Source organism: Ammospiza nelsoni, chromosome 15 (genome assembly GCF_027579445.1).
Source record: "Ammospiza nelsoni isolate bAmmNel1 chromosome 15, bAmmNel1.pri, whole genome shotgun sequence".
Taxonomy (NCBI): domain Eukaryota; kingdom Metazoa; phylum Chordata; class Aves; order Passeriformes; family Passerellidae; genus Ammospiza; species Ammospiza nelsoni.
This window is the reverse complement of record NC_080647.1, coordinates 2,313,315-2,326,051: the sequence shown is the minus strand read 5'-3', so window position 1 is coordinate 2,326,051 and position 12,737 is coordinate 2,313,315. Positions and strand designations below refer to the sequence as shown.

Genomic DNA, 12,737 nt, shown 5'->3' with positions numbered 1-12,737 from the left:
GACATTAGGAAAATTTTCTTCACTGAATGGATCAAAAAGCATTGGAAGAGGCTTCTCAGGGAGGTGGTGGATTCACCATCCTGGGAGTGGTCAAAAAGCAGGTGGATGTGGCACTTGGGGATTTTTTAGTGGTGAATGGGGTGGTGCTGGTTAATAGTTTAACTCACTGGTCTGAGAAGTGTTTTCCAACCTGAGCAGGTGTATGATCTAGAAAATCGAGTGTACAAGGTCGTATTATAAAGATTTAATGATGGTGGTAACTGTGACAACAGCGTGGGCCCCAACATCTGAACATTCACTGAAGCTCTTCACCTGGAGGCCTTTTCCTCCCAAAATATGGCCATCATTGTAGGACAGGGATTGCTTTGTTGAGGAGGCCTTTTCCTCCCAAAATGGAGCCATAATTTTAGGATGGGAATTGCTTTGTTGAGGAGGCCTTTTCCTCCCAAAATGGAGCCATAATTTTAGGATGGGAATTGCTTTGTTGAGGAGGCCTTTTCCTCCCAAACCATGGCCATCATTGTAGGATGGGGATTGCTTTGCTGAGGAGGCCTTTCTTCTCAAAATGGGAGGATGGGATAGAATTCCTATTGTTGTAGGATGGGGATTACTTTGTTGAGGGTTCCTCCTCAACTGTTGCCATCATTGTAGGATGGGGATTGCTTTGTTGAGGAGGCCTTTTCCTCCCAAAATGTGGCCATCATTGTAGGATGAGAATTGCTTTGTTGAGGCCTCCTCAGCTGTTGCCATCATTGTAGGATGAGAATTGCTGTGTTGAGGCCTCCTCAACTGTTGCCATCATTGTAGGATGAGAATTGCTTTGTTGAGGCCTCCTCCCCAGCTGTGGCCATCATTGTAAGATGGGGATTGCTTTGCTGACCTTGATTCCCTCCGTGTGTGTGCCCTCACACCCCTGACAGCGTCTTGTGTTTTTCCTCCCTCCCAGCCATCGAAGTGAACCTGCAGAAAGCTCTGGCCGAAGCCTCTGAGAACTGCACGCAGGAGTGCCTCATCCTCGGCCACTCCGACAACTGCTGGATGCCGCCGGCGCTGACGCAGTTCCAGCAGCCCAACCCCTCCCTGCCCTCGTTTGGCTTCCAGCCAGGCTGGGGCCGGGGCGCCAGGCCCGAGGGACGCCACACTCTCGGGAGGCCCCTGCCAAAGGACGACAGTGACAAAGGCCAGGCAGGGCCCAGGCCCCAGTTCTACAACACCTGCGAAAGACATTGCGCCGCCGAGGACGCCGTCAAGGTCATCCCCCTGGCAAACTTCGCCGCGTCCCACCCGGCGCCGGGGGCTGGCAGCAGCACCACGTTCATGCATGAGCACCAGCTGTGAGCGCAGATGTGACGAATCCCCAATTTCAGGCTTTAAGTGTGACTGTGGATGGTCACGGCCTAGCGCCGCTCCTCGGGCGCGTACAAACTCGTTAGGCTTGTGAATATTTGTGTATATAGAATCCTAAAGCTGAAAGAGAAAATCTAAATCCTTAGGACCTGGTTGAAAGGTGTTTACTGTAGTTCTTGGTGAAATCCAGGAAATGGGGAAGAGAACCCACAACCCAGAAACAATCAGAAGAACAAAATCCTGTTCATTTTCCTACATGGGCCATGTAGTGCAAATATCTGCCAGCGATTCTTTCTCCCTTTGAAGGCAGTTCCTTAGTACGGTTTGGGGAATATTGCAGTCTAAAAATAGCTTACTCGAATTTTTCTTTGTTGTTATAATTTATAGCATATTCATAGATTTCATCTTCCATTTGCTTAGCTTTAGAGATCAAGTGAGCAATTTCTCATTTGATTGCTTGACATAATAGAATTAATAAGATCCTAAAATCTAATTTTTCAGAAGAATGGTATATCTTCCCACCAAAATTTATCTTTTATATAATTATGAAGGAGAATGTACGTGACAACTGATTTTTATTTTAATTTTCATTGGCTCAATGTACAGGTATTTATTCTCTGAAAGAATGCAATAGATGAAATAGAAAGCTCTCAACTAGGCTTTTCTGTGTGAAATAAACAACCTGACAATGAAAGGATATCCAAGATCAAAAATGGAAACAAATAACAAACAACTTTTTTTAATTTCCAAGATTTTCCTTTCTATAATAATTCAAGGAACAATATTATACTCATTATGTTTTTTAAGCCATAAGTCTATTCCTCTCTTTCTTTTTGGTCTTTTTTTTTGTCTTGCAGAGCTTGCTTGGCTACTGTTCCTGTTAGTTGAAAATTACATGGGCACTGCTGAAAACAGTAGGAAGTGGGGTAGTTTTTTTGGCTGATGTGATGTCGTGGCAGCAAGCTACAGGTGTTTTAAAGAATATTTAATAGTTATATGTATGGCTTTTTTTACAGCTCTGTTCACCTATTGTAAGTATCCAGTGAAAGTTTAACTATCATATTAGTTACTTCATCACAAACCTGTTAGATTGAGAAGTACTTGTCATTGTGGATTAGTTGTTAGAGAATGACTGATAGTGCTCAGCAAGGAAAGAAGGAACTAGGTAATGGAAGTTGGATTAATATAAGCAAAGCCTAATCATATTATTTGAAAAATTCTCAAAGTGATTCTCTTTAAAGAGGAAGGATTTTTTTCGGTGTTCTGTGTACTGGAGAATATATTCTCTTGGTAAATTCCACAGTGGATGAAAAGGAGTTTCCTTTCTTAGATGAAAAAAATATATATTTTCTCTAGTATTTCCTTCTAGTACTTTGTTGGTCTTTAGCCATTTCATCATTTGCAGTATGTACATACCAAGAAATTTTTCCTTTAAGAAAATGCATAACTTTTTTGTTTTATTGCTACATTAAGTGAGACAATCGAAGCTGTATGGAGGGGAAAAACAGTGTGTGAATATTTCCTATGGGTAGAACTCTATGTAGGCTTCATAATGTAACTTAAAACTGTAATTTATAAACAAAACTGTGTGTAAAAATGCTGTAATATTAGCTGCTTGTAAAATTTACAGAAGTTCAAGTTGTTGAGGGTTTCCAATGAATGCTAAAAGAGCTTCTCTTATGTGCCCAGCAGGTATAAGTAGCTTTATATATCGCTGTCCCCACTGTAAATCTATTCAAACCACATTTAGATTTTATGTGCAAAATATAAAAAAAGAAAAACTTCACTTTTAACCTACTGATAGGATTTAATTAGTGGACATCAGATTATCTAATGGTGTACTTTGCTTTCCTTTTATTCTTTTTTTAATAGTTTTCAATAATGTTTAGAAATGATGTGGCACACTGGCTTCCAGTTGCATGTAAATCCTGGAAAAAAAAATCACAATCCTTTGGGTACTGACACATCTCATTTCCAGTTCTGAGACAATTAAAAAATTGACAAATTAATTCATACCTAATGTATACAAAGCCCTTTGTTTGCTTTGGAGACATCAGGAGGAGAGAATTCGGCAGTTATTTTCAGGGATATGCAAAAAATGAGCTTATCTGGAGTTTACACAGATTTACCAAACACACTAATTGTGCACATTTAGAATAATGCTGGTAGTAATTCCTGCTATTGCAAGCAGAGGTTTTTAGTTTTTAGTACAGATGCTGCTATACCAAATATTTACAGAATTGGCAGCTCCATTGGAAAACTCTTTTTTTTTCTTGTTTTTTCACCTGCAACTGTTCTTTTGGGGATGAAAATTGTAACTGAAATTTCTTGGCAAGGAATTTATTTCTAAAATTTTAAGATTTTTATAAGAAAAGGTGAAGAGCCCAGAATTAGTGGGGTTTTTTCATTGATAGGGGAAAAAAAACAACAAACTTAATTTTAATATTTGGGGTTATTTTGCTTTTTTCCCTAAGATAGAGGAGCACTTAACCTTGCCCCTTCCTCTGAAAACGACCAAACAAAAACCCAATGAAACACCCAAACCAAACAACAATAAAAAAATAAAAAGCTTAGTGACAATGAGTCTGATTATAAATATTAAACATTATGTCCATGGAAATGTGTTTGATATTTTAAAATTCAGTCAACAAGTTACAGAACAATTAATTGTAAATACACATTCTATCAGGAGATAAACTGTTCCCTCATTTTTATATCTCTAATATATAAAAATAAACTTTTCTGAGTAGCATGTCAGTATCCAGAGGAACAATGTTACTAGAGACTCATTACACATCTTGCCATATATATAAATAATTTATCTAGTACATAGACTGTATATTTTTGTGTATTTTTTTTTCCTTTTTTAGTCATTTAACTTATTTTATCTTACTTGTGTGAATTTGTGGAGAAAACAATTCTATATACAATATACAGTACAATGCTAGTTACATGATTAGATTTGTTCCATACTGTGTAACAATAAAGGAAAACCTTTGCCTTCAAAGTGATGTGTCACACAGTCGAGCCTAGATTATTCCCCCTCCAAACTCATGCTTGCTGCACTCCTGAGTATTGCAAAAAGGATTATTTCCATTTTGTAAAGCAGTCTGTGCTAAAATAAAAAACAAACAAACAACAAAAAAATGTTAAAAGAAAGACCCGAGTCAAACAGTTTGAAGCGAGAGACGCTGTTTCTTTGTTTTCCTGAGCTGTGCTGCATTCTGAAGTGTCACTTAACTCTAAATAATCGAGCAGTGTGCCTGGCCAGGCAGAGCCTGCAGAGCACCTGCTCTGGGGGAGGAGCTGGCTGGATGCTAATTTAGCTAATTAGCATGGCAATGAGCCCGTGCTAATGGGGCCTGGGGCTTCATGGATGGCAGCTCCAGCAGCATCAGCCCCGTGGTGCTGAGCCCAGCCTTGGCATCCCTGGGCCTGGATCTGGTGGGATTTCCATCAGAAAAGGGATTTTGGCTCTGTGGTGCCCTGAGCAAGCTGCAATCCATGGGGACACAAAGCCAGCACCATTCCCCTGCTCCCAGCACGCCAGCCCAAGGCAGAGCCTGAACATTTCCACTGGTAATGCTTGATTAGCTCAAGGTTGTTGGAGTCAAGCTGAGGTTTTAGAGTTGGAAAATTTAAGCTTGGCTTTATTTGATTTCCCGTGTTTTCCTTTTGCAGGCTGAATACCGACCCTTAATCAATGAGAAGCAATTAATTGATCACACTGCAGTTAACTACCCTGATTTAGCTGGGTAAATAAAAGGGAAGGAATTGGTTTGTGCAGACACAAAGTAAAGTTGAAGGCAAAGATTTTATTTGGTATACATAGGAAAATTGTGTATAACTTATGTTATCCCTAGTGAAGAAAGAGATTGACGATTTCTTGTAAATATTTGAGTTTGTATTTCTGGGAAATCTCCCTGCTCTGTGGCATACTACAGGATCTGAGAGTGAGCAGTGTATGTCTGTGTATTGAAACAGCCCTAACCACACTCTACAAATGATGCAGCTGGACACCATATACTACAGTCCAGCAGCATTTGAAGTCCAGTCAATTTGCAGTAGTTCTATTTCAGGTTTCTGTACAGCATGTTGTCTTGTTAATTACAATGCTTATTAATAAACTAGATCCACAAAAACAGTTTTCTCCTTTGAACTGTTCTCTTTGGGTTTCTGAAACATGAGTTCTTTAAAAGTATTCCCCCAGATATGCTTTTCTCCCATTTTCAAGTGGGAACTTTCCAAAGTTCCTTTACCAGGAATCCCCAAACTGTCAGAAAGTCAAGAAAATTTAACTCTGCTTGCAGTTGCTTCAGCACCTGAGTAGAAGGCTTCTGGTAAGCAATAAAAATATTCACACAATGTGTACAGCAATTGAGCTTTATATGGTCAGGAATATCTTCCATTTCTGTGCCATTTCTCTTTGTACCAAGCTCCCCCTTTTCACTATGCCTCTGATACATTTACTTATAGAAAATCATTATGAGCTGGAGGCAGGAGTGTTTATGGTCTTTGCTTTGTTAGAAAAGAAGCTATTTCTAATTGAGACAACATGGTTAATGAGTTGTTGTTGAGCTAAAGGGATTATCCTCTCACCATGAATGTGATATAAAGAAATAACCATCAAACGAGGAACTAATGAAACAACACTTTATGCATTTTTCTATCTTATTTTAGTCCATATTTAAAGAGCAGCTCTTGCTGGCCTGACAATAAGGCAGTAATATCTTATTCTTTGATGCAGTTATGGCTTTTATGTCTGCAGGACCCTTTCAAGCAGGAAAATATTATTTATTTTGGCACCAGAACTGTGCACGTGTAGATTCCCTTAGAGCCAATAACTGCTGACACATCAGTTGCTAGTCTAGATAATATATTCAACCTCCAAATTAAGAGAATGGATGAAAATGTGTGGAGATGAAGGGTTTCCCTGGTTTGGATGAAGTTGGCAATATTTTGGGGCAAGGAAAGTGTGGAATTTCAGAGATCTGATCAAACAAGAACAGAGCAAGGCAGAAATGTGTAGCACCTGAAGAAGTGCAGAATTTTGTCACTGCAGAGCTGCAGGGGAATTGCAGAATTGTGCTCTCATCTTCCTGCTGTCCTCCCTGCTCTGGCAAGGTGGAAACTCCTGAATCCCAGGGATTTGCTGGCCAGCCCTACAAACTGCAATATTTTCACCAAAGTGCTCAAAAAACATCTCTTGCCTGTAGGAAGGGCTTCAACTCCTGGTAAGTAATTGGTGCTGAGGTAAGGTCTTGCTGGAGCACGCACATGGATTTGTTTAAAGTGGAACATTTGTTTAAGATAGAACATTTGTTTCCCAGCAGCGGGCAGTTTTGGAGATGTGCTGCCCATATGAAATTTTAGCATTTTTGTCTTTTCCCCGGTTTTTTCCAGGTGTGGCCCTAGGGCTGAGCCTGAGTCTGCTCCTCCTCAGAAGTGCCACATACAAATCAGAAGAGGAAAGGAGCCAGAAAACAGCTCTCCTCCCTTGAGTGCTCATGAAAGGCATATTTTAAGAAGGTATTTGTGGACTCTGCTTCCAAAAAAGCCTTTCTCCAAGATGTATCCTTTGTGTCCTGGTCCTTGCATTCCTATTCCAGTATGAAAACAGGGCATGTCTGATATCTGCAGTGACACTAATAATGCATTTCCACTTTTATTTTTATTATTTTCATGATTTAGATGTCTTTTGTTGGTGCTAATTTAATGCTTAAAGCTAAAGCTCTAACAGTAGATGTGTTTAGGATGTCACAGCTTGGTCTTCATATTTGATTCAGAGCAGAAATTAAAATCTGTGCCTCCGTGCATTCTGCTTTTCACTATGGAATTGGTGCTTCTCTTTTTCTCCTCTTCTCTCCACCTTTTTCTCTCTTTCTGTGAGTTTACAGTATTCTACCAATAAGCTACAAATGGCTCCCTATCTATTTTTATAAGGTCTTTTAAGGAAAAACTATTTAATTAAGAAATGAAACTTAAATTATTTTTACTTTTAACTTGATAACTAATTACTCATGTCTCGTAATGTGGACATTTTTGTCTAATTATACAATACTACTCCAACCTATGAAGAAGAAGGTGAAGAAGGACTAACTACTGTTTTAAAATTTCTATCTTTATATGTATTACTATATTCTAAACTTTAAAATTTTCTAGTATATAATATTTCTCACTCCTTTTCTCCACTGGGATTAAGTCTGTGTTTATAAAAGGGAAGTTACTGAGCACATCCATCCAAGAGACAGATGAATGAGGTGCCTGGGAGCTCTGTGCTGGATTTTAACCCATAGCTGTAAGCCACCAGCTGTGGTTGTTCTAGAGCAGATGAGGAGGATGTGCAAAGAAAAAAAGAACATTTTATAAGGTACTGAAATGAAGTTATTCATTGCCACTACAGCTGTTATGCATGTAGTAAAAGAGTTGATTAACATAATGAGATTAAACTAAGAGAAATTGCTTTTAACCTGTGCTTAGCTTGAGTTGTTTAGTTACCAGACATGATAAAAGGCTGTGCCCAAAATCTTGTCTAAACTTTCCACATTTCTGTTCTAGAAAAGATGTGAAGTTTTTCTTCTCTGCTGTGTAGATCAAGCTCCTGTGTACAGAGGGAAGTTAAAATCAGTCTGAAAAATGAAGTGATTATAAGAGGGGTGAGTAGATGGGAAGAAAGGTGAATACTTTGAATATTTTTGGGGAAAAAAGACACAGGAAAGCAAGAAAATGAACATTTTTTCCAGCTAACAGGTACACTGAGATGCACTGGGCTGTCTGCAGTGAAATGCTAATTTAATTCATTAACATTTTATAGATATGTAAAATTTTTGGTGTGCATAGAAATATCTGTTAAAATCAATATAATCAAGACCTGTAATGACAAAGGAGACCTACTTGGAATACTTTGAGGCCTTTTTAAAAAGGCTCAGGAAATCTTACAGGCTCATTTCTAGAAAATATAAAGGCACTCTTGCTGTTGCTGTGCAAAAGCAAATGCTTTGAAGTGATTGGAAGTGGAGAGACCAGAATGGTTTAAAAACTGAAATTTGATGAAAAAAAAAGAAAGATACATATAAGTGTAAGCACTCCAAATGTAATTATCATTGTTTTCAGAGTTCATCTCTGAATGAGAGACAAATGTCAGCACTGGGTACCACGCTAGTTACTACACATAATCTAAAAATATTCTCCATCCTATGGAGGCGTGCACAGAGTCAGAGCTTCCTGCCTTGGCACATCCAAGCTGATGTTTGTTTGTTTGTTTGTTTTAATTGCAGCAGAGACATTTAGCACCGTGCCTGCCTGGTAATGTAGGAAATGCAATGCAGGGCCTTGACATCTGAAAAGTAAAAACCGCCTGAGCTGACTCGTAAAAATGATGCCGGGGAAATTGGCAAAGAAAACAAGTCTGTGAAATTCTAAACAAGCGCTTTAAAGGCAGGAAAAAAAAGAATCTAAAGGGTCACATTTGCAGCTTATGTGCTGCAGATAATGTGCTGCACAGCTCCTTCCCCATAAAGCAGAATTGTCACCGTGAGGCAGGGGAAGATTGAGCCTTTTTGTTAGCTGGAGTCACTCTCCTGCAATGATTGCACACAATCAATCTACTTGGGTTTTTAAATGCTTCTTATCAGATTTCAGCCTATTGACTCAAAAATGTGTTTCTTGTCAGTGTAAAACTACTGAATATTAAAGAAAAGATAAAATTTTCCAACCTCAAAGCTGTCACTTCAGTCTACAAAAGGCAGTTATTGAAGCCTATTACTGTTTTGGCAGTGCTTGTCTGAAATTCCCTCAAAATATGCCACTAAAATTCAAAGAAAGGACTAGAAAACACTAATATTGAAGATTTATGCTGTAAAATTTGAGTAAATTTGCATATAAATGATTCATTGAATAGAAGAGATGTAATGAAAATTCAGGAATCTTAATGTTTACTCTATGTAGAACAGCTGATGTGAGTACCTGAATCTAATTACAATGAAAGGAAATCTACCCAGCAGGCTGAATACAAACAAAAAAAAGAAACAAATACACATTTGCCTATTACATATTGGGAGGAAAAATTTTTGAACTTTTAATTAGACACAATAGCCAAAGATTGCTACATCATCTGTAATTTTAGGGAGCTTTTTTGTCCAAGTTCATTGTCTAAAGAATCTCTAAGCTAAGGGGAAAAGGAACATGGAGGGGTAATTTGTTTATTTGGGGAATTTCAGAACCTCCTCATGTCCACCTGAGAGAACAGAGAAGCTGTAAAATAAGAGGAGAGAGGCTGGAAAATAAGATGTCTGCCTTTTAGATGGCTAAAACTAATGAGTCTGCCACAGACATCTTTTATGAAAAATCCTTTCCTTAGGATTTTTCCTCCTGAGAAGCTGGGAGGCCTCAGGAACAAAATGCAAACAATGGTTATCTGCTGCTGTGGGATGCAACAGGTGCATCTGGGATTGGTCTCATGGGGTTGTTTCTAATTAATGGCCAATCACAGTCAGCTGGCTCAGACTCTCTGCCCCAGACACAAGCCTTTGTTATCATTCTTTGCTATTCTACTCTTAGCCAGCCTCCTGATGAGAACCTTTTCTTCTATTCTTTTAGTGTGTCAACCCTGCATGTTCTCCACCTGGCCAGGAATGAGCTGCCAAAGCCCGTGGCTCCAGAGCAGCTGCCCTGTCCAACGTGTTGTCTCACATCCTGCAGCACGTGGATTTGCTGCCAGATTTGGCAAATTTCTGCTTCCCAGAAAGGATCTCAGCTCATGGTTGCCAGGAACACCTATTAGATAAGGTCATATTTGGCTGCAGTTGGCAAAAACTTAATTAAAGTAACTCCAGCTGTAGTAATACCAAGTGGTGGGGAGTTTGTGCCAGATGCAGTGAGGATTTTCGTCTGAAAAACATCTTTAGTAGCCAATTCTTCAAGGATAAAAGACCTGAGAAACAAGTTTAAGGTGGGAAATATGTACAGACAGTAAAAGTGTGGGTGTGATATGAAGGAAATAATGTCAGAGTTGCCTTTACCTGGTTCTCAGCTCAGCTGGACATAAATATGCACAGTAAAGTAAACGTGCACTCTGTATTTTTTTATATCTCTAAATCATTTTCCCTCGACTTTACTCCTTGTATCATAAACCTTTTTAACTACCCCAAAATTTTCTTACAGTGAGTTATTCACCTTCTAAAGGAATTTTCCCCAATCCTTTATTTGCTCAGCCATAGTTACCTTCACAGACCAGGTGTGACATGAAAATATCATAAAAACAGATATAAATTCAAGGAACTTCTTGTGATTTTAGTGCAGAAAGTTCATATCCAGAGTAGGAAGATTATTCTTTTATACAGCTACATTACACTTCTTACCTGCAAGTGCTGTACTTGATAAAGTTCCATATTCATATTGTATTTCATGCAGATTTTATAACTTGATTTGGCATTTTCTTAAGTGGAGTCTGTGGCAGCTGTAATAACTAAAGGCTCACAGATTATTCTGCACAGGAATTTTTGCTCAGTTTATGAACACTAATTTAAACAGGCTGAATTTGGGACTATTCATTCCATAACTTTCAGTTACCATAGTTTAAAATTAAGTGATCAATTGAATGCTGACCCTCTAGAGAGGCTTTGGTTGTTCAGCATAACTCTAAGAAGTTTTACATAAGTAAATTTTAACTATATTGTTTAATAAAAGAGCTGAATTAATCAAGGTTACTGTAACCTTGTTTATTTAAATTTTAAAAAAAAGGAAACTGTGTTTATTGCAGAAAATTGTGCAGTAAAATTGCATTATACTCCTGAAATGTGTTAATTTGTAATAGTATTGTTACTATGGGAAATTACATGTATTGAAATAACACTGACAAAGGTGATTTGTACAAACCAGTGTTACATCCCACACTTCTGTCCTTAAGCAGCAGAGGTAAAAAAGATGGAGAATATCATAAATTTTTGGTAATATCTTTGAATACTGTGGCAGTTTGTTCCTTCCTGGCCTTTCCATGCAACTACCACAATTTCAGCAACAAATGAAATGATTTTAGCAAAAATGGAAACAGATGTAGCTCTCAATTTCTATTTAAGGGAGCTTGAATTCTAGAGTAATTTTAATGTGATGCTAGAAATTAGGATAGAAAAGGTAATTGAGCCTTTCTAATTTTAATATAATTATCAACAACTGAAATTAAGAGAAGCCAGTTAAGCTGAGTGCTCAAGGAAATGAAGGCAATAGGGAAACTGTCAACAAAGCAGATTCTGGTTTCTAACCTACCATGAAGTCTTAGGAGTTGAATTCTATAATGTAATGAAATTAGCATTAAAATTTATATTAACGTGATAACTTTTATAGTCAAGTTACACTGCCCAGCTGTCCCTGCCAGAGCTTTCCTCCCCTCTGAATGCAAGCTTTCAGGACCTCAGACTTTGCAGACGTGATTTATTTTTCATTTGCCATAACTAACATCGCTGCTTGTCCCAGTAATTTCATTTGGCCTTTTCCCACTGCAGTTTCCCAAGGGTATTTGATACTCCTTGTGCTGCTGCAGAAGAATGGCTGAAGGTTTTCTCCAAAGAGACTCTCATCCCTGGCAAGGCAGGGTGTAAGGTTTTCTGTGCTGTTTAGGTGGCCTGGAAAGGCCCAGGGATGGCCTTGAAGAGCCCGGCGCTTCAAAGGACGAGGAGAGACTTCTGATCTTGTCTCGGTCTCGGTGTTTATTAATTGTTTATCTAAAAGATTTTCTTTCAGCCCGACAGAGGTCTGCACAGCAAGTCAGCCATGGGCACACTGCGAGCCCCCGGGGCGGTCACTTATCTTTATACCCGAAGTTACGTGTACAATATTTATCATTTCTCCCCAATACCTTCTACCCTTATTAACCGGTGCACTTTTAGTAATAACCAATCCCCAAGTGCCACCACCACCACAGAAGATGGAGGCCAAGAAGAAGAAGAAGAACAGGACACGCCCCAATTCCTCCATCTTACTTCTTTAGACCCCCCTGTACCAAAATCCTAAACCCTGTGTTTTACACTCTAATTAACTTATCCCTTCACCATTCACCCAGTGAATTCCTCCCATCCTCATACAGGCGTCGTCTCCTGTGTCGGATCAAAGTCCAGCCACCAGACACTTCTGGCAACATTCCAGGACTCCCGAGCCCCCCAAGGGTGGTCTCGGCCTCTCTGCACCTCCATCCTGAGGTGCTGAGATCCCACAGCAGGGAATTTGAGTGCCTCACTGTCATTTAGTGCAGCAAGCAGTTCTGTAATTCTGTCATTGCCTCATCTGCTCAGCCCAGGTTATTCACTCCTCTGCATTATCCAGATTGCGTTTTTCCTCCCTGGGAAACAGCAGCTGGAACAATTTCCAAAATGACAGCTTAAGTGACTCCATGGTTC

General features: G+C 39.2%; 1 protein-coding gene across 1 annotated transcript in view; it reads left to right on the top strand.

Moving 5' to 3' along the window:
• The window catches only part of LOC132080169 (protocadherin-9-like), a 228,337-nt gene extending 226,999 nt beyond the window's left edge, over window positions 1–1,338 (top strand). Inside the window, exon 4 of the mRNA XM_059483198.1 lies at window positions 947–1,338. Within this exon, the coding sequence (XP_059339181.1) occupies window positions 947–1,338 (392 nt within the window). The remainder of the gene's footprint in view (window positions 1–946) is intronic.
• Window positions 1,339–12,737: the final 11,399 nt, after the last annotated feature.